General features: G+C 42.9%; 1 protein-coding gene across 5 annotated transcripts in view; it reads right to left on the bottom strand.

Moving 5' to 3' along the window:
* Window positions 1–5,118: 5,118 nt before the first annotated feature.
* Window positions 5,119–21,537, bottom strand: part of slc25a25b (solute carrier family 25 member 25b) — a 51,262-nt gene continuing 34,843 nt past the window's right edge. For all 5 annotated transcript variants that reach the window (XM_029710155.1, XM_029710156.1, XM_029710159.1 and 2 more), the window contains 5 exons: window positions 15,908–16,066; window positions 14,409–14,561; window positions 13,874–14,149; window positions 13,566–13,716; window positions 5,119–8,477 (listed from right to left, as the gene is read on the bottom strand). In XM_029710155.1, the coding sequence (XP_029566015.1) occupies window positions 8,293–8,477; window positions 13,566–13,716; window positions 13,874–14,149; window positions 14,409–14,561; window positions 15,908–16,066 (924 nt within the window). In that variant the 3' untranslated portion in view covers window positions 5,119–8,292. The remainder of the gene's footprint in view (window positions 8,478–13,565; window positions 13,717–13,873; window positions 14,150–14,408; window positions 14,562–15,907; window positions 16,067–21,537) is intronic.

Raw genomic sequence — 21,537 nt, 5'->3', positions numbered from 1 at the left:
CTGGTACTGACAACTTGGATGGAAAATTACTTAGGATGGTATGGTAGCGGACTATATTGCCACTCAGCCGATCTGTCAGTCTGCTACCGACCGTAAACGGTTCCTCCTAATGCAAGACAATGCTAGACCTCATGTGGCTGGAGTGTGTCAGCAGTTCCTGCAAGAGGAAGGCATTGATGCTATGGACTGGCCCGCCTGTTCCCCAGACCTGAATCCAATTGAGCACATCAGGGACATCATGTCTCGCTCCATCCACCAACGCCACGTTGCACCACAGACTGTCCAGGAGTTGGCAGATGCTTTAGTCCAGGTCTGGGAGGAGATCCCTCAGGAGACCATCCGCCACCTCATCAGGAGCATGCCCAGACGTTGTAGGGAGGTCATACAGGCACGTGGAGGCCACACACACTACTGAGCCTCATTTTGACTTGTTTTAAGGACATTACATCAAAGTTGGATCAGCCTGTAGTGTGGTTTTCCACTTTAATTTTGAGTGTGACTCCAAATCCAGACCTCCATGGGTTGATAAATTGGATTTCCATTGATTCTTTTTGTGTGATTTTGTTGTCAGCACATTCAACTATGTAAAGAAAAAAGTATTTAATAAGATTATTTCATTCATTCAGATCTAGGATGTGTTATTTTAGTGTTCCCTTTATTTTTTTGAGCAGTGTATATAAAAACTAAGAGCATTGTACACTGAACAAAAATATAAACGTAACATGTAAAGTGTTCATCCCATGTTTCATGAGCTGAAATAAAAGATCCCAGACATTTTCCAGAAGCACAAAAAGCTTTTTTGTATCAAATTTTGTGCACAAATTTGTTTACATCCCTGTTAGTGAGCATTTATCCTTTGCCATCAACCTGACAGGTGTAGCATGTCAAGAAGCTGATTAAACAGCATGATCATTACACAGGTGCACCTTGTGCTGGGGACAATAAAAGGCCACTCTAAAATATGCAGTTTTGTCACACAACATAATGCCACACGTCTCACGTTTTGAGGGAGCGTGCAATTGGCATGCTGACTGCAGGAATGTCCACCAGGGCTGTTGCCAGAAAATGTAATGTTCATTTCTCTACCATAAGCCGCTTCCAACGTTGTTTTAGAGAATTTGTCAGTATGTCCAACTGGTCTCACAACCGTACACCGTGTGTATGGTGTCGTGTCGGCAAGTGGTTTGCTGATGTCAACGTGGTGAACAGAGTGCCCCATGGTGGCGGTGGGATTATGGTATGGGCAGGCATAAGCTATGGACGTCGTTAATTTCCCCCTCATCTTTTCCCTTAAAGTTTCCTTAACTTTAAGTCAGTTGCACATAACTTTGTATGGTGAATTTTCCCCTTAAATGAAGTCAACAAGTTAAGGGTGCCCATGAGGTCCCTTTCTCCTGAGTGGTGCGACGGTTGAAGGCACTGAATCTCAGTGCTAGAGGCATCACTAGGGTTCACTACAGACCCTTCCTGTATCACAACCGGCCGTGATTGTCCCATAGGGTGGCGCACAATTGGCCCAGTGTTGTCTGGGTTAGGGTTTGGCCGGGGTAGGCCGTCATTGTAAATAAGAATTTGTTCTTAACTAACTTGCCTAGTTAAATAAAGGTTAAATAAAAATCAACTACTACATTCAGTATGGATATCAATGTAAACAACATTTGTGGAGGTGAATGTTGCTTTATTCTACTCTGGTTACAAAAGGAAAACATCAATCAGCTAACTACTTAGCTAAACAAGGGAAAGTGCACAAACCTTGGCTACAAAGCCAACTTGCTAGTTAGCTATAGCTACTCTGTAAGCGAGCTTGATGTACTAGAATGTAATATAAACAAGTTGAGAAAAAAAGTAACAAGGAACATGGTTTATTATCTTCTTAAGTAATTTGGTTATCTTGTCTTGATTGTAGAAGTTCTATTCTGCTATCTCACAAAATGAAAGCCAACTCTTTGATGTGACATTTAGTCAGTGAATCAAGCCGTCTTGATGGTAACCAGATACTCTTTCTGCCACACATGCCTTAAAACTACTGTAAAACCCCTTAAGTATGCCCTTACCTAAGGAAATATTTGAGAGGCTCTATGCAACGCCCTTAATAAATTCCCTTTAAGTAAGGGAAAATTATTCCTTAAGGGAAACACTTAAGTGTTATGCAATGGGCCCTGGCCCTTAAATGTACACGGGTGGCTAATATCAGTAACATGCATGTCAAATCTCTCCTGGCTTAAAGTAGAGGAGAGATTGACTGCATCACTACTGGTCTTTATGACTATTGATGTGTTGAAAGTACCGAACTGTCTGTTCAAACAGCTAACACACAGCTCAGACACCCATACATAAACTCAGCAAAAAAAGAAACGTCTTTCAAAGATAATTCGTAAAAATCCAAACTTCACAGATCTTCATTGTGAAGGGTTAAAACAGTTTCCCATGCTTGTTCAATGAACCATAAACAATTAATGAACATGCACCTGTGGAACAGTCGTTAAGGCACTAACAGCTTACAGATGGTAGGCAATTAAGGTCACAGTTATGAAAACTTAGGACACTAAAGAGGCCCTTCTACTGACTCTGAAAAACACCAAAAGAAAGATGCCCAGGGTCCCTGCTCATCTGCGTGAACGTGCCTTAGGCATGCTGCAAGGAGGCAAGAGGACTGCAGATGTGGCCAGGGCAATAAATTGCAATGTCCGTACTGTGAGACGCCTAAGACAGCGCTACAGGGAGACAGGACGGACAGCTGATTGTCCTCGCAGTGGCAGACCACATTTAACAACACCTGCACAGGATCGGTACATCCGAACATCACACCTGCGGGACAGGTACAGGATGGCAACAACAACTGCCCGAGTTACACCAGGAACGCACAATCCCTCCATCAGTGCTGACTGTCCGCAATAGGCTGAGAGAGGCTGGACTGAGGGCTTGTAGGCCTGTTGTAAGGCAGGTCCTCACCAGACATCACCGGCAACAACGTCGCCTATGGGCACAAACCCACCGTCGCTGGACCAGATAGGACTGGCAAAAAGTGCTCTTCACTGACGAGTCGCGGTTTTGTCTCACCAGGGGTGATGGTCGGTTCCTGTTTATCGTCGAAGAAATGAGCGTTACACTGAGGCCTGTACTCTGGAGCGGGATCGATTTGGAGGTAGAGGGTCCGTCATGGTCTGGGGTGGTGTGTCAGCATCATCGGACTGAGCTTGTTGTCATTAGAGCCATAGAGCCATGACTACATGTAACTCTCTACCATATCAAGTAACTCAAGCGAGTAGTATCAGATTTAAAAAAACAGATAAAACACCAAGGCACAACGCGGACTGTGAAGAGACAAACACACACACACAAACACAAGCATATGCACACACTTTAACACACACTGTATTTATGTTATTTGTAAATTTGTAATAGAGTAATAAGGTAATGTCTTGTATGATGTATATTTTTAATGATGTAGGCTGTTGTGTTTTGCTGTGATGTAATTGGGGGGGGGGGGCATCCTCTTCTGGCTGACTGAGCATCATAACCACATAACCACTGGGAACAGAGGCAGTCCAGAGACACAGCGACCCTGTCCGTAAACACCTCCCAAACACCATCCCCACTCACACTCAGACTGGAAGGAACCGGTCAGTCACAAGCAACACAGCAAAATACCCAAGGTGGAGCCACCACTAAATCATCCACCCACCCAACCAACTCCCCCAGATCTACACAAGTGCCCCAAAGGCAGAGGCCAGGGGCAGACTGAGTCTATTATAGGGTTTTTCCATTACAGCACCACTGTGTTGCCAGTGATTATGTTAATGTTTTTTGGGGGGGGAACTGTTTTTCCATAGCTAGGGTTGACACTGAAGACTTATGAAGAGCAGAATCAACAACCTCTGCATCATCAACACAATTGCTTTGTGAGGCGTTAACAGTGGAAGGTGTTAGCCAATGATTTATATATACACTAGATGACTGATAGGGGGCACTGTATTGAAGCCACCTTGCCTCCATCTTGGCACTCCCCCACAATTGTAAAACATATTTTGGAAGCTATAGAAATGCATTTATTCATGTTTACATTCATTTTTGACATGTTTATTCTATTACAGACACCTTAATGCATACTTTAAAAGTATATCTGAGCTAGATTACTAAATGTTACTGTCCCCACTACAACAAAAAAATACTGAAATACATGTCATTTTTTTCCTTAAAACATTTAATTGAAATACTGTAGAATTCCATTCATTCCAAAGGAGGACTGCTCCTACTGGGGAGTGCCAATATGTCCGACCGGTGACTTCAAAGCCTCTCAACGGGCAATACATGATGTAAATGCCAGCTGAAAAATAACAGTGGCCTTGCCTTGGTCCCAAGTCAGAGCTGGTCCATTGAGGCCATGGTCCAGCGATACACTAGAGCCGGGCTGTGGAAACACAAAAGTCTGAGCCTTTTTGGTAAAACAACGGGGTGAATCCCCATTATGTATCAGTATCAGAAAGTTTAGACATCAAAATGTATTTACATTTTCTCCCCTGTGCAAGATACACATTTGGAGATTGTATTTTGTACCATGCATGGCATATTCCCATTAAATGATGTGTAAAGTTTGTGGAGGTGTAGGGCTGTGTGATGACTATCATCCCTTTGTCTTGATTTTGGTGGTCTTTCACAAGCCAGGTTGACCAATACTGACACCTATATGATATAAGTACTGCAGGGTGAAGGCTCACTTTTCATAGAGATACCGGCTCTGCCAGTAGCTTTCCCCCACAAACACACCACAGCTGCCATCCGAGCGCAACAGTGACAAACAAAAGCAAAGTCTGGGTCTCACTGTAAATAGATTATTTGACACATTTTCACTATGTTCTTCTCACTTCTATTGTCTGGGATACAATTTCTAAGCATTATAAAATATATTGCAGGTGTCAAGTTTCATGTTCGTTCATGTTTTATCCCATTTGAAGTCTGTGCCTCCCTCTCCACCATGTCAATGATGAGGCCTGGTTGGTACAGGCTGGGACAGTCATTGATCCTCCATTTGCTATGCAATATCTATGTATAGTGCTTAAGATGTGAAGTGATTCAGATGTGGTCAATTCAAACCAGGACTCAATACAAAATCTAATATTGAGTTACTTTAAAACATAAGCATGAATACATTTAGCTTTACAGTCCTTCAACAAAGATGCATTCTTCTACAAAAGGACAATTGTTTTCAATACTTTTCTAAACATATTCAGGATTTAGTCTGTATATGTTTTGTAAAATACTGAGATACCATGAATGAGCTGTTTTGATTCAAAAGAGACCATCTAAAAGACTAATATATAGATACTATACATTTCAGCCTAAAGCAATAAACGGGGGGACCATGTGCAGTGCATTTCAAGTTTACAAAAGCGACGAGTCTGATTGCCTGCTCGTCAATGCAAGAGAAAGCGCTACATTTCAGGCAGTATGGAGTGGTATCCTTAGTTGGAGTACAATACTACAGACTCAGCCTTTTCCATCCTCTTGTGGACAGAATATATGGATTCAGGCTCTGATATTTGCACTAAAGCAAATCTGTAAAAGATAACTTGTTTTTGTGGAGCTGTGCCAAGCAGAAAAAGCCTTTAGCCAAATAATGACAACCATGTGTCATCATGTTTATGCATATAAGTTCCCCTTTATAAATACATGCAGTGAGGGGACAGTGAAGACTAGGGAAACTGACACTGCCTAGTGAACACTGGGAAACATTGACAGAGGGAATTACGAGAAAATGTGTTTTTCAGAACACTGAAAGCCCCAAACTACTAAATTCTCCCTGAGGATGGAACAAAATAAATGACTTAGACCAATTTCTCTCTCCATCCTCTGGAAACTGAGTCCATGAATCAAAAAGTCGATTCATGGATCTCAGGTAAAATAAGGCCTTCAGCATACAGGACAAACAGCTTTTGAGACATTAAGCCTTACAACATATCAGCCTCGATTCATGCTCCATATAACAATTAAAAGGTCCAATGCAGCCATTTTTATCTCAATATCAAATCATTTCTGGGTAACAATTAAGTACCTTACTGCGATTGTTTTCAATGAAAATGATCAAAAATATACAAAAATAGCTTCTTATCAAAGAGTAATTTCTCAGGCAAGAATTTCGCTAGGACTGTCTGGGAATGGTCTAAGTTAGGAGGGGAAAACAGAAAATGTGCTGTTATGGGCAGAGAGGTTTGGAACTCTTTATTGGTCTATTAACTAATTTACCGCATAGTGATGTCACCATGGAAGGCCAAATTCCATCCCACCAAAACAAGCTGAAATTTCAGGCAGTCTTTTCAAACAGCTCTTATACTAAAAGGGCATTATAATTTTCACAATTTCACAGTATTATTCCAACGTCAGTGTGGAAATATACATATAAAACACAAGAATATCTTGTTTTTGACTGCACTGGGCCTTTAATATTAATCATTTCAGTCAAATGTATGATAAAAAAAAGCATCACAATGCAATGCTAGTAATCACTCATTTGATTTGTGTAAAAAAAAAGATTCAAGTCCGGTTTAAGTTAAAGAAAATTACCTTAAAGTGCATTATTAAGTGTTTCTTGTTTAAGTGCAGTGAGAGGAAGCTTGGTGGTGGAAGTGTTTGCTCATTGCAGTTTAAATGTAATGGAGCAAAACGAGAGACCTCATGCACACAGGTCCTCATTCACACAGACCATTGCCCTGTCCCATTGCAGATATTTTTCTCCATTCTGCGGCACTGGGGACAGAGCACTCCCACACTTGCTGATGCTGTGTCTCCCAGTGCAATGCACTTTGACTAAGGCCGCACTACGCCACCACGCCCTCACAGACTTATTGAAAAGGGACATGGAATATCCTGCACCCTGGAAATGCACTCATTTACAGACTGTAGACTTCAGATGCAGAGAAGGTCCGGAGGAACAAATGTCAAATCAGGACTTCCTGTCCGAAATGTTAAACAGGTAGTGACAACGTAACACCCCAAACCTTGATCAATAGGTAGGCTAATCATTGTGTGTTGCATCATAATTGCTAAATACAATATATAAACAGTTGCTGAATATGTTGTTATAGTATTGTAACTAAACTTATATGCTAGCGGCATCTATTATTTGAGTGCTGTCTGTACGGACCACATTTAAATAAATATCTGGTTACAATATGAAAATAAATTAGCATCAAGACACACACACATCTTCTTACCAGTTGTTTTAAGACTAAGTGGACAATAAGACACTATGGGCATTCAACCTGCATCGCCTTTTCAGTTCAAATCAGTTTAACATTCTTATCAAGTCAAACAATGAGAAAAAGGAAAACCACAGTTTGGATTTCTTTTGAATGGGGCAAAACAATACATGAATTAATCAGTTAAACCAAAATTCTGAGTCAAGGTTTTTCTCCCTCGAGACAAATTTGCCACAGCTAGTGCCCTAATAGTTTCAGAATTGGGGAGTGCTGCGTTAAAGGGGGACAGATAATACATAAGAACATTTTAGATGACAATCAAAAAAGCCCTTTTCGTGAATCAGGCTTTGGTTGTCTTTCACAAGCCAGATAGGTTAACCTATACTGCCACCTATAGGATAGTAATATGGGACGAAGGGTCAAACATTTACTTGATATGTGCTCCCCCAGTTGATTTTGTCAGTCCCCAGTTCCCACAAACATACAACAGCCGCCACAATGCAACAGTCACGAACAAAAGCGGCTTCTTGGTCCCTAAATACATTATTATTAGCAAACTTCAAGCTGGTTGGAGAATGTTGGTGTTCCAGTGAAGAGATTGCTTTTTAGTTAACCTGGATGACAAAATAACACATTAAATAATGATGATTAAAGGTTACATCTATGAGAGAGGATCCCCATACCTCCCTCCAAGTCACAGTGTCTGTCCACATCTGTCCATCACTTCTTTTAGTCCAAAGTTCTCCAACCCTGTTCCTGGTGGAGGGGTTGGAGCTACCCTCCTGGAGTTTTTGCAGGACGGTAGCTCTCCAGGAACAGGGTTGGAGAACCCCGTTTTAGTTGTTAGTGTTGTAGTATACATCTCCCCCTTCCATTCACCTCGACCCACCTGTCCTCATAACATTCACAGAATGAGACAACGTTTCCAACAATCCCAGCAACAACCCCTTCTTTCCAAGTCACCTGCTCCGCTGCTTGGCAACTCTTCCCACTCAGTCTCCTACTCCTCGCTCTCCTCTTTTTCTCTCCAAAAAGAAAAGCAAAAAATAACCCTTTGGCTTTTATGGGAGGTGCTCCCTCCCTTTCCTCCTGGTCCTCACCGAGACACGACCCCCAAGCTTATCTTGAGGTTCTCGTAGACCACATAGCTGATGCTGACTGCTGGAATGACCTTCATGAAGTTGGGGGCCAGGCCCCGGTAGAGTCCTAACACACCCTCAGTCTTCACGATGTGTTTAAACAGCCCTGACATGGTCATCTGGGGACCGCCCTCGATGGTGGCTGAGGGGACACAACATGAGAGGAAGATAGATGAGAGACAAGAAATACACATCAACACTAGGGATGTACCGATCTGAAAACAAAGTAAAAAAAAATAAATGGATTTGACCTTTATCAAACCAGGTAAGCTAGGTGAGAACAAGTTCTCTGCTCCCTGGCCAAGATAAAGCAAAGCAGTGCGACACAAACAAGAACAACAACACAGAGTTACACATGGAATAAACAAGCATACAGTCAATAACACAATAGAAAAAAAAGAAAGTCTATATACAGTGTGTGCAAATGGCGTGAGGAGGCAAGGCAATAAATAGGCCATAGTAGCGAAGTAATTACAATTTAGCAAATGAACACTTGAGTGATAGATGAGCAGATGGTGATGAAATACTGGTGTGCAAAAGAGCAGAAAAGTAAATAAAAACAATATGAGGATGATGTAGGTAGATTGGGTGGGCTATTTACAGATGGGCTATGTACAGCTGCAGCAATCGGTTAGCTGCTCAGATAACTGATGTTTAAAGTAAGTGAGGGAAATATAAGTCTCCAGCTTCAGCGATTTTTGCAATTCGTTCCAGTCATTGGCAGTAGAGAATTGGAAGGAAAGGCGGCCAAAGGAGGCGTTGGCTTTGGGGATGACCAGTGAGATGTACCTGCTGGAGCGCGTGCTAGAGGTGGGTGTTGTTATCGTGACCAGTGAACTGAGATAAGGCGGCGCTTTACCTAGCATAGACTTATAGATGACCTGGAGCCAGTGGGTCTGGCGACAAATATGTTGCAAGGGCCAGCTGACTAGAGCATACAGGTCGCAGTGGTGGTTGGTATCAGAGGCTTTGGTGACAAAATGGATGGCACTGTGATAGACTGCATCCAGTTTGCAGTGGAGAGTATTGGAAGCTATTTTGTAAATGACATCACCGAAGTCGAGGATCGGTAGGATAGTCAGTTTTACGAGGGTATGTTTGGCGGCGTGAGTGAAGGAGGTTTTGTTGCGAAATAGGAAACCGATTCTAGATTTCATTTTGGATTGGAGATGTTCAATATGAGTCTGGAAGGAGAGTTTACAGTCTAGCCAGACACCTAGGTATTTGTAGTTTTCCACATATTCTAAGTCAGAACCATCCAGAGTAGTGATGCTAGTCGGGCAGGCAGGTGCGGGCAACGAACAGTTGAAAAGTATGCATTTGGTTTTACTAGCGTTTAAGAGCAGTTGGAGGCCACGGAAGGAGTGTTGTATGGCATTGAAGCTCGTTTGGGGGTTAGTTAACACAGTGTCCAAAGAAGGGCCAGATGTATACAGAATGGTGTCGTCTGCGTAGAGGTGGATCAGGGAATCACCCGCAGCAAGAGCGACATCGTTGATATATACAGAGAAAAGAGTTGGCCCGAGAATTGAACCCTGTGGTACCCCCATAGAGACTGCCAGAGGTCCGGACAACAAGCCCTCCGATTTGACACACTGAACTCTATCTGAGAAGTAGTTGGTGAACCAAGCGAGGTAGTCATTTGAGAAACCAAGGCTGTTGAGTCTGCCGATAAGAATACGGTGATTGACAGAGTCGAAAGCCTTTGGCCAGGTCGATGAAGACGGCTGCACAGTACTTTCTTTTATCGATGGCGGTTATGATATCGTTTAGTACCTTGAGCGTGGCTGAGGTGCACCAGTGACCAGCTCAAAAACCTGATTACACAGCGGAGAAGGTACGGTGGGATTCAAAATGGTCAGTGATCCGTTTATTAACTTGGCTTTCGAAGACTTTAGAAAGGCAGGGCAGGATGGATATAGGTCTATAACAGTTTGGGTTTAGAGTGTCACCCCCTTTGAAGAGGGGGATGACTGCGGCAGCTTTCCAATCTTTAGGGATCTCAGACGATATGAAAGAGGTTGAGCAGACTGGTAATAGGGGTTGCAACAATGGCGGCAGATCATTTGTAGAAAGAGAGGGTCCAGATTGTCTAGCCCGGCTCATTTGTACGGGTCCAGGTTTTGCAGCTCTTTCAGAACATCTGCTATCTGGATTTAGGTGAAGGAGAAGCTGGGGAGGCTTGGGCAAGTAGCTCCGGGAGGTGCGGAGCTGTTGACCGGGGTTGTGGTTGCCAGGAGGAAAGCATGGCCAGCCGTAGAGTAATTCTTATTGGATTTATCGGTGGTGACAGTAGCCTAGCCTCAGCGCAGTGGGCAGCTGGGAGGAGGTGTTCTTATTCTCCATGGACTTTACAGCGTCCCAGAACTTTTTGGAGTTAGAGCAACAGGATGAAAATTTCTGTTTGATAAAGTTAGCCTTTGCTTTCCTGACTGACTGCGTGTATTGGTTCCCGACTTCCCTGAAAAGTTGCATATCGTGGGGACTATTCGATGCTAGTGCAGTCCGCCACAGTATGTTTTTGTGCTGGTCGAGGGCAGTCAGGTCTGGAGTGAACCAAGGGCTATATCTGTTCTTAGTTCTACATTTTTTGAAAGGGGCATGCTAATTTAAGATGGTGAGGAAATTACTTTTAAAGAACGACCAGGCATCCTCGACTTACGGGATAAGGTCAATATCCTTCCAGGATATCCGGGCCAGGTTGATTAGAAAGGCCTGCTCGCAGAAGTGTTTTAGGGAGCGCTTGACAGTGATGAGGGGTGGTCGTTTGACCGCAGACCCATAGTGGATGCAGGCAACGAGGCAGTGATCGCTGAGATCCTGATTGAAAACAGTAGACGTGTATTTGGAGGGCAGGTTGGTCAGGATAATATCTATGAGGGTGCCCATGTTTACGGATTTAGGGTTGTACCTGGTGGGTTCCTTGATAATTTGTGTGAGATTGAGAGCATCTAGCTTAGGACTGCCGGGGTGTTAAGTATATACCAGTTTAGGTCACCTAACAGAACGAACTCTGAAGATAGATGGGGGCAATCAATTCACATATGGTGACCAGGGCACAGCGAGAGACTTATTTCTGGAGAGATTAATTTTAAAAATTAGAAGCTCAAACTGTTTGGGCATAGACCTGGAAAGTATGACAGAACTTTGCAGGCTAACTCCTCCCCCTTTGGCAGTTCAATCTTGACAGAAAATGTTGTAGTTGGGTATGGAAATCTCAAAATGTCGACAACTATCTGATATGGCAACTATATACAGTGCCTTGCGAAAGTATTCGGCCCCCTTGAACTTACATTTACATTTTACATTTTAGTCATTTAGCAGACGCTCTTATCCAGAGCGACTTACAGTAGTGAATGCATACATTTCATACAATTTGATACATTTTTTTTTTTTCCTTGTGCTGGCCCCCCGTGGGAATCGAACCCACAACCCTGGTGTTGCAAACTTTTCGACCTTTTGCCACATTTCAGGTTTCAAACATAAAGATATAAAACTTAAATTTTTTGTGAAGAATCATCAACAAGTGGGACACAATTATGAAGTGGAACGAAATTTATTGGATATTTCAAACTTTTTTAACAAATAAAAAACTGAAAAATTGGCCGTGCAAAATTATTCAGCCCCTTTACTTTCAGTGCAGCAAACTCTCTCCAGAAGTTCAGTGAGGATCTCTGAATGATCCAATGTTGACCTAAATGACTAATGATGATAAATAGAATCCACCTGTGTGTAATCAAGTCTCCGTATAAATGCACCTGCTCTGTGATAGTCTCAGAGGTCCGTTTAAAGCGCAGAGAGCATCATGAAGAACAAGGAACACACCAGGCAGGTCCGAGATACTGTTGTGGAGAAGTTTAAAGCCGGATTTGGATACAAAAAGATTTCCCAAGCTTTAAACATCCCAAGGAGCACTGCGCAAGCGATAATATTGAAATGGTAGGAGTATCAGACCACTGCAAATCTACGAAGACCCGGCCATCCCTCTAAACTTTCAGCTCATACAAGGAGAAGACTGATCAGAGATGCAGCCAAGAGGCCCATGATCACTCTGGATGAACTGCAGAGATCTACAGCTGAGGTGGGAGACTCTGTCCATAGGACAACAATCAGTCGTATACAGCACAAATCTGGCCTTTATGGAAGAGTGGCAAGAAGAAAGCCATTTCTTAAAGATATCCATAAAAAGTGTTGTTTAAAGTTTGCCACTAGCCACCTGGGAGACACACCAAACATGTGGAAGAAGGTGCTCTGGTCAGATGAAACCAAAATCGAACTGTTTGGCAACAATGCAAAACGTTATGTTTGGCGTAAAAGCAACACAGGTCATCACCCTGAACACACCATCCCCACTGTCAAACATGGTGGTGGCAGCATCATGGTTTGGGCCTGCTTTTCTTCAGCAGGGGCAGGGAAGATGGTTAAAATTGATGGGAAGATGGATGGAGCCAAATACAGGACCATTCTGGAAGAAAACCTGATGGAGTCTGCAAAAGACCTGAGACTGGGACGGAGATTTGTCTTCCAACAAGACAATGATCCAAAACATAAAGCAAAATCTACAATGGAATGGTTCACAAATAAACATATCCAGGTGTTAGAATGGCCAAGTCAATGTCCAGACCTGAATCCAATCGAGAATCTGTGGAAAGAACTGAAAACTGCTGTTCACAAACGCTCTCCATCCAACCTCACTGAGCTCGAGCAGTTTTGCAAGGAGGAATGGGCAAAAATGTCAGTCTCTCGATGTGCAAAACTGATAGAGACATACCCCAAGCGACTTACAGCTGTAATCGCAGCAAAAGGTGGCACTACAAAGTATTAACTTAAGGGGGCTGAATAATTTTGCACGCCCAATTTTTCAGTTTTTTATTTGTTAAAAAAGTTTGAAATATCCAATAAATTTCGTTCCACTTCATAATTGTGTCCCACTTGTTGTTGATTCTTCACAAAAAGTTACAGTTTTATATCTTTATGTTTGAAGCCTGAAATGTGGCAAAAGATCGAAAAGTTCAAGGGGGCCGAATACTTTCGCAAGGCACTGTATAACATCTGTAATAAAATACACTACCCCTGTACCCCTCTACCAGTACAGACGTATTACGCATCCCCGATTAACACATTCCATTGTACCACCGATTATGGTTGGTCCATGAACCAACACTGTCACCAATTAATTCTATGCAAGTGATCTTATGAAACTCCAAATAGAAATGGGCAGAGGGCGTACCTTGTGCCTGCATGCGGGTCCTGACCAGGGCCAGGGGGTAGCTAGCCAGCTGGCCACAGGTGCTGGAAGTGGTACCGCAGGCTAAAAGGACAAACACCCCTGGGTCTGCACTGTCTGTGGCGTAGCGCTGCAGCCACGAGTTCTTCAGAGTCTGGATGGAGGGAGGAAAAGGGAGAAAGAAATAGACAATGAGGTTAGTTGTAGAGAAAGTAGATGTGTGGTAGCAAGAGATAAGAATGACAGTGAGATTAATAGTATTAAACAACTTCCTTTCAATTCCCTCCATTCACTCACTCACACCCACCCACCTCGTAGACGGCCAGGTCAATACCAGCGTAGGGGATGATGCCTATCAAGTTGGGAATGTAGCCCTTGTAGAAGGCGGCCATGCCCTCCTTCCGGAAGATGTGTTTGGCGCAGTCAGCGATGCCAGAGAACTGTCCCGTCTTCCTCAGGGCTAGGCGGGTCTTTAACACCTCCATGGGGTAGATGCTGCTCTGAGCGATGGCTCCAGCCAGGGATCCAGCCACAAACCTCTCCAGGATGCCCAGGGTCTCCTGGTTGCTGCCTATCAACCGTTTGATCTGGACAACAACAACTATTGTTAGTGTCAGTTCTGAACAACTAGGACATGAGGACCTAGTTAAGACAAAGTTGTTAAGCGACAGTTGCTTAACATTTTTCCTCTGAGTATGTTTCTAGACAGAGTCTGAAGGAGTCATTTTTTGCCCAAAGGACCGTAAACTACAGAGCTGTTGATACCACATCTTTCATTGGCTTCAAATGACAACACTAGAAAGGGTCCCGTCATGTCAAAGTAAGGGTGCTGAACGATAGGTTTACCTGCTCGTAAGCCATGAACTTGATGGCCGACTCGGGGGCAATCTTGATGACGTTCATGCCATTGCCTCGCCATAGCGACCTCATGCCACCCTCACGGATCATGTGGGTGAAGCCGCCGGCGATGCACATGCTGTTGGTACGGGTGGCGTGAACCTGGAGACCAAGCCGAGAGACAATTTAGTCAACCCAAAATTCACATTATTCAAATCACCATGTTGCATGTGAACTCAAGTTATTGAAATGCATTGTAACAGGGAGGAACTGGATGCAACTTCACATCCTAAAATCCCCTTATAACATTGTTCATATTTTCATGACTTTTGCCGTTATTGTACTTACCCTGATTATGCTATAATGAATGAGAATGTTTCTCTCTGCTCATAAAAAAACTGGATGTGAGTGAAGAACCGAGGGATGAACAGATCGAGAAAGAGGGACAAACTCTGAGCTGTTATTTAGTCCAGTCTGCTTCTGCTGGTGGAACACACGCTGCTGACATCATTGACCAACAGACACACATGAACATTCCCTCGCATTGGCTCTCTTCCACCCAATCACGTTACAACCCGAGGGTGAGCTCGGGCCTTAGGGATTGATCTGGGTATGTAATTATAATGTATATTTGTCTACATCTATAATTTGTTGTCTAAGTTGTCTAAGTTGTTACGTCGGATATTTGTCTGAGACATTGTTCCCCCCTGCTGCTGTCTTGGTTGGACCAGGTCGTTCTTGAAAAATAGATTTCATCCCAATAATACTACCTGGATAAATAAGGTTGAATAAAAAATTAAATGTGAGAAAGCTGAACTTTGCCTCCTACTCTGCCATGTCACCCATCTGTGTCTCAATCCCTGGTGCATCATATCAGTGGAATTGCACTTGCTAGCAGAAACGGTGTCCTAAGGACAGACCTTATGCAATTGTCTCTCTGCTATAGACGGGTTAGCTGACAACATCAGAAGTCTGCGTTGTTGTGATTCTGGATGGCCAGATAGCTAGCAACAATGACAAGAAGCTGCCATGTAGGGAATCGTAGGTGGTTCGTTTCATATAGTTTTATCTTGTTCTTAATATCATATGTTGTTTTGACTGATGTCACATCTATGCTAATATGGCAAAAATTCACTAGCTAGCTAACCAACCAACAACTGTAACGATGTAAGCGAGACAAGTGCTCATTGTGCAAATATATTTATGCTTTCAATAAACAATCTAAGCCAACCCCGTCTGTTTTGCTCCATAGTTGAGCACGCACCCGTCTATAGGACTAACACATAGATACGTGATATTACTACTGTTTAGGGTAGAAGTAGGGTCTGAAGTTTGTTTTTAACGTGAGACAAAATCCTGACTGGCTGTTTAAAGTTAAAGTGAACTTAGAAGCGTTACATTAAAAGGGGATCCGGGTTCACTTGCAGTGTGAACACAAAGAACCGAGTTCTTGTCCCTTTTGCGTGACGTCAGTTCTTGCCATATCTTCTCAAAGGAAGTGTCCTTACCTGCATGAGCACTTTGAGCCGGTCCAGAGGTGCTGTGCAGGTTCGAGACACGGCGCCGGCTGCCCCTCCAGCCACTAGGTGTCGCCACCACATCCCAGTCTTCTTCTCCTCGGCGGTGAACTCATCTGGGACCATCAGACTCTCCCCAACATCGAAGATCTGACGGACAAACAAAGAGGTGCAAGTAAGATGACCGGTCAATGGAGTTTTTCCTCTGGCCTAAACAATATCAACACAACTATAGGCAAACCCATTTCAAAATGTCCATGAACACCGTCAACAAAAACGTGTCTTGCGATGTTCGACAAGGCACGTAGGTATTTACATGGAAATAACATGGGCAAGTACAGTGTAATAATCACACACATTACAGTGCATGTACATTGTTGAGTAGTACCTTCAACAGCTCTATCAGACGTCCGCATGCTTTTAGAAGCTAAAACCAGAGGCGTATTATGTGGGGCAGGGGGGTTGATGTTTGTAAAAAAAACTATACAATAATTATATTAGATACAGAGGCCCATTATCAGCAACCATCACTCCTGTGTTCCAATGGCATGTTGTGTTAGCTAATCCAAGTTTATAATTTTAAAAGGCTAATTGAAAACCCTTTTGCAATTATGTTAGCACACCTGAAAACTGTTGTCCTGATTAAAGAAGCAATAAACTGGCCTTTAGACTAGTTGAGTATCTGGAGCATCAGTACTTGTGGGTTGAAGAGGCGACTCCGGGATGCTGGCCTTCTAGGCAGAGTTGCAAAGAAAAAGCCATATCTCAGACTGGCCAATAAAAAGAAAAGATTAAGATGGGCAAAAGAACACAGACACTGGACAGAGGAACTCTGCCTAGAAGGCCAGCGTCCCGGAGTCGGCTCTTCACAGTTGACGTTGAGACTGGTGTTTTGAGGGTACTTTAATGAAGCTGCCAATTGAGGACTTGTGAGGCGTCTGTTTCTCAAACTAAACACTCTAATGTACTTGTCCTCTTGCTCAGTTGTGCACCGGGGCCTCCCATTCCTCTTTCTATTCTGGTTAGAGCCAGTTTGCGCTGTTCTTTGAAGGGAGTAGTACACAGCGTTGTACGAGATCTTCAGTTTCTTGGCATTTTCTCGCAAGGAATAGTTCTTTGTTTCTGCCCATTTTGAGCCGGTAATCGAACCCACAAATACTGATGCTCCAGATACCCAACTAGTCTAAAGAAGGCCAGTTTTATTGCTTCTTTAATCAGAACTAGTTTTCAGCTGTGCTAACATAATTGCAAAAGGGTTTTCTAATGATCAATTAGCCTTTTAAAATGATACACTTGGATTAGCTAACACAACGTGCCATTGGAACACAGGAGTGATGGTTGCTGATAATGGGCCTCTGTACACCCATGTAGATATTCCATTAAACATCTGCCGTTTCCAGCTACAATACTAATTTACAACATTAGCAATGTCTACACTGTATTTCTGATCAATTTGATGTTATTTTAAAAATGGACAAAAAAAAAATTCTGTCCGACATTTCTAAGTGACCCCAAACTTTTGAACGGTAGTGTAGATTATATATCATATAGACTTGTCACAATTATCTCTACAAGTTATTTCTGGTCTTGTATCTGAACAATGTAAAATTGCAAACATGATGCCCAAGACTATTGTCTGTGTGTACCATTTCAAGGCAATGATCATGACCTAATGACTGCTATGCCTTGAACTGGCAACTATGGGCCTTGCCTGGGGCATTAGATGAGCACTGAAGCACCACATCCGGACTGGGTAAGTTCTATAAGACTTTCTGGGACATGGGAGGGATAAGGAGTAGCACAGGCTGCTCTGACATGATAAGAGGGAGGGAAGTACGAGGCATATACACACACTTCCAGCGAGGTCCCATGATTGACATACAGAGTTGTTGGACTGGTGGGTCTGCTTTCCTTATTCTACCCTGTGACCAACAGTATTATGCAATCATCATCCAGAATGGGGTTGGACGGTATCCACATTTTCATACAGTTTCTGTACCATACTGGGGTATACGGTATTACTCAATGTGCACACAAGGGGCACTATTTCTTAAATTATATTTAAAATACTACTATTTAGGCAACAGGGATCTTGATCCAGGAGGGGATTGAATGTTTGTTTGTGTGTCAATTAATTCCGTAAGGGATGGGTTGCCAACTGGCGATTTGACACAAAAATAAAAATGTCACTCATTCATTCAGTCTCTGCTGTAACCAAGAAGCTTGATTTTGACATCTAGCCACTTAGCTAACAAGTTAGTAAACCAAATGCACAGCTGGAGCCCTGAGCTGCATATCATTTATTTGACACATCTTAGATTTCTTATAGTTATACTTAACTTCTAGTTAAGTTCTAAGCAGTGGCGTAGCACGGTATCATACCCCAGTATAAACACTATTTAAATATATAAGCAAACGATTGGGAAATCATTTAACTTTGTTGACAACTGTAGAGGGGGGTCCTCTAAGGAACAGAAGCATCAGGGGTTTTTAGAAGAAGTTCCACCTCCTGCAGGGAATCAGCCAGTCGCTACCCTACAATCATTTAAACAGGAATGTCCCTTGAAATTAAGTTTGAGCTCTTAAAAAGGGGTGGGGGTCACAACAAATTGTGAAAACACCCACTGTATTTCAGCTGCAGAACCACTTTTAACCCCTTCAAATCCCCTCAAGTTTAAGTCCACTTAGCGCTAGTCTTTATACTGGTCCCCCATGTGGGGCTCCCGAGTAGCGCAGCGGTGTAAGACACCACTGACCCTGGTTCGATTCCAGGCTGTATCACAACCGGCCGTGACAGAGAGTCCCATAGGGGGGCACACAATTGGCCCAGTGTCGTCCAGTTAGGGTTTGGCCGGGGTACGCCAACATTGTAAATTAGAATTTGTTCTCAACTGACTTGCCTACTGTAGTTAAATAAATGTTTTTAATCAAAATTAAAAATAAAAACATTTGTCACATGCAAACGTACCGCGAAACGACCAGGATATAAGATTCACCGTGATGGCAGGTCGAACCAACCAGGATATAAGATTCACCGTGATGGCGGGTCGAACCAACCAGGATATAAGATTCACCGTGATGGCGGGTCGAACCAACCAAGATATAAGATTCACCGTGATGGCGGGTCGAACCAACCAGGATATAAGATTCACCGTGATGGCGGGTCGAACCAACCAGGATATAAGATTCACCGTGATGGCGGGTCGAACCAACCAGGATATAAGATTCACCGTGATGGCGGGTCGAACCAACCAGGATATAAGATTCACCGTGATGGCGGGTCGAACCAACCAGGATATAAGATTCACAATGATAGCGGGTCTAACCGACCAGGATATAAGATTCCTTGTGATAGTAGTTAAAAGGCATCCTGCTCCAAACTCTAATTTACATATAAGTGACGGTACTCCTTATGGTCCAGTGTTTACCATATATACTACATACCGGTGTATTTGGAAATAGCCATGGGATCATTTTTTAATACTGTCAATACCGTTGAAACTATTTATTTGAAGTGTTTTAATAAATGTGAATATTTGAAGCTGCTTTTAAAGTAAATACCTGCAGTCAACTTGTGCAATACGTTAGCAGATAAAGAAGATCGCGTTCATTTCATGATTTTTCATTATGAAGCTTACCGGTAGTCCCCAGTCACGTGGTGTTTACAAGCACACAACGACGAGAGACCAGAGCCTTGGGAGTCACTCAGTGTTGTGCAGCAAGCGCCAGGTGTAAGATCTAATTACAGTATGGACCTTTGAGCTGGGGTATCTGTCCTGCAAATAGTTTAGGTCAAACACTGTATAAAATGTTCACAAGGCTCTCGCTAGCATTTAGTTAGCATTTTACCTTTTAGCATTGCTAACCTATGGATTACAGAGACTGTGGGGTTTGAAAATAGTGATCGTGTTCAGTGCCGGTATTACCGTATATCCCAGCATGGCACAAGGTCAGTATAAAAGGTATGACAATCTGGATACCGCCTAAGCCTAGCTCCAGTATGTGGCTCGTTTTAAGAAACTAGGCGTATGTTGCACGTCACTACTTCACAGGAGGCATTTGACACCCAAATTCGTATTTTTTATTTTTTAGCAAAATGCGTTTTTTGGCAGAAATGCCTTCTGGAACATGTAAACTTTAATGTGCCTTAATTAATAACAAACTTGTATGCCATCTGTAAATATGAATAAAATTGTTAAAATTATGAGACTAGTCGTTTTAGCCACGGAAAAAGATGGGAACTTTCCCGCAAGCCATGATTGGCTGGCATAATGGATGGGCTGGACATGCCGGGAGAGGAGTTCGGATTGGTCTGCCATGTAGCAAGCTTCTGTCTATAACATGAGCTGCTCAGTATGTGTAGGTAATCCTGTCTAACGCAGCTTTTTTTTTAATGAAAGTCGTTTTCATTGAAAGTTAAAGCATACGGTTTAGCTAGCTAACATTATCTGGCTGACTCGCTAGCCAGAAACAAACAAAAACATTGTTTAGAAAGTTGTTTTTAGTTGCCTCGTTTGCTAGATTGACTGGATGGACTTATTGGTGTTAAAATACACCAGATATTCCATTTTGGACCACCAGGCTGCTGATGTCTTGCAGCCTGTCATTTTTGTGTTTATACTTTTTCATAACGACAACGACAAGTTTGATGTCGGGCGACAATAGAATGTTCATGGTGTCAGTGCGACAACTGTCTACAGACATGTCGATAGACGTAGTATAAACCAGACTTTAGTCTTGAAATCTTTGGTTGTTTAGTACACTACCGTACTCACTCTGTTTAGCACGTGGCCTCACGTGAATCCTTAAAGAGATGGGTGGGGCTAAGGCTTAAGAGGGTGTGAACGATGCAGAATGGGCGTAGACAAAGAGCTCTCCAGTAGGTGTTACAAAACATTCAAGGACCATTTTCTCAAAAGTGGGGTTACAAATGCATTAACATTCAAATGAGAATTACTTTCCCATCGTTCCTCAACTGTAGTGTATGATATACAATTTTCTAGCTCTGAGTCTACTTTTATCCAATATAAAAAACACAATTTCAAATTTTGCTACATAAGACCAAATCAAGTCAGGTTGGTCACATATGGACCACGAGTGTGTGAATGACGAGTGTGTGAACTGAATCTCCACTATGATCTTTGTCAGAGACTCCAGTCACCCAAGTTAGACAGTTTTCTCTGCTACCGCACGGCAAGCGGTACCGGAGCGCCAAGTCTAGGACCAAAAGGCTCCTCAACAGTTTCTACACCCAAACCATTAGACTGCTGAACAATTCATTAAAATGTACATTGACATATAGCCTCGTTATTCTTATTGTGTTACTTTTTATTATGACTTTTTATTTTAGCCTACTTGGTAAATATTTTATTTTTCTTTAACTGCACTGTTGGTTAAGGGCTTGTAAGTAAGCATTTCACAGTAAAGTCTACACTTGTATTCGGCGCACGTGGCAAATAATTTGGATTTGATCTACAGGTCTAACTGTCTGGCCTAACGGGATACGATAGCAGAAAGACCAGCTTATTGATGTCAGCAGTAGCTGCTTGGTTGATCTGGTCTGGTTAAGCAGGATCACACTGACCAGTTTGGCTCCTCTAGGGAGTCTTTCCGGGAACCCT

The sequence above is a fragment of the Salmo trutta genome, chromosome 23 (assembly GCF_901001165.1).
Source record: "Salmo trutta chromosome 23, fSalTru1.1, whole genome shotgun sequence".
NCBI lineage: Eukaryota > Metazoa > Chordata > Actinopteri > Salmoniformes > Salmonidae > Salmo > Salmo trutta.
Note: the sequence above shows the minus strand (reverse complement) of the source record. Positions and strands in the feature narration are given on the sequence as shown.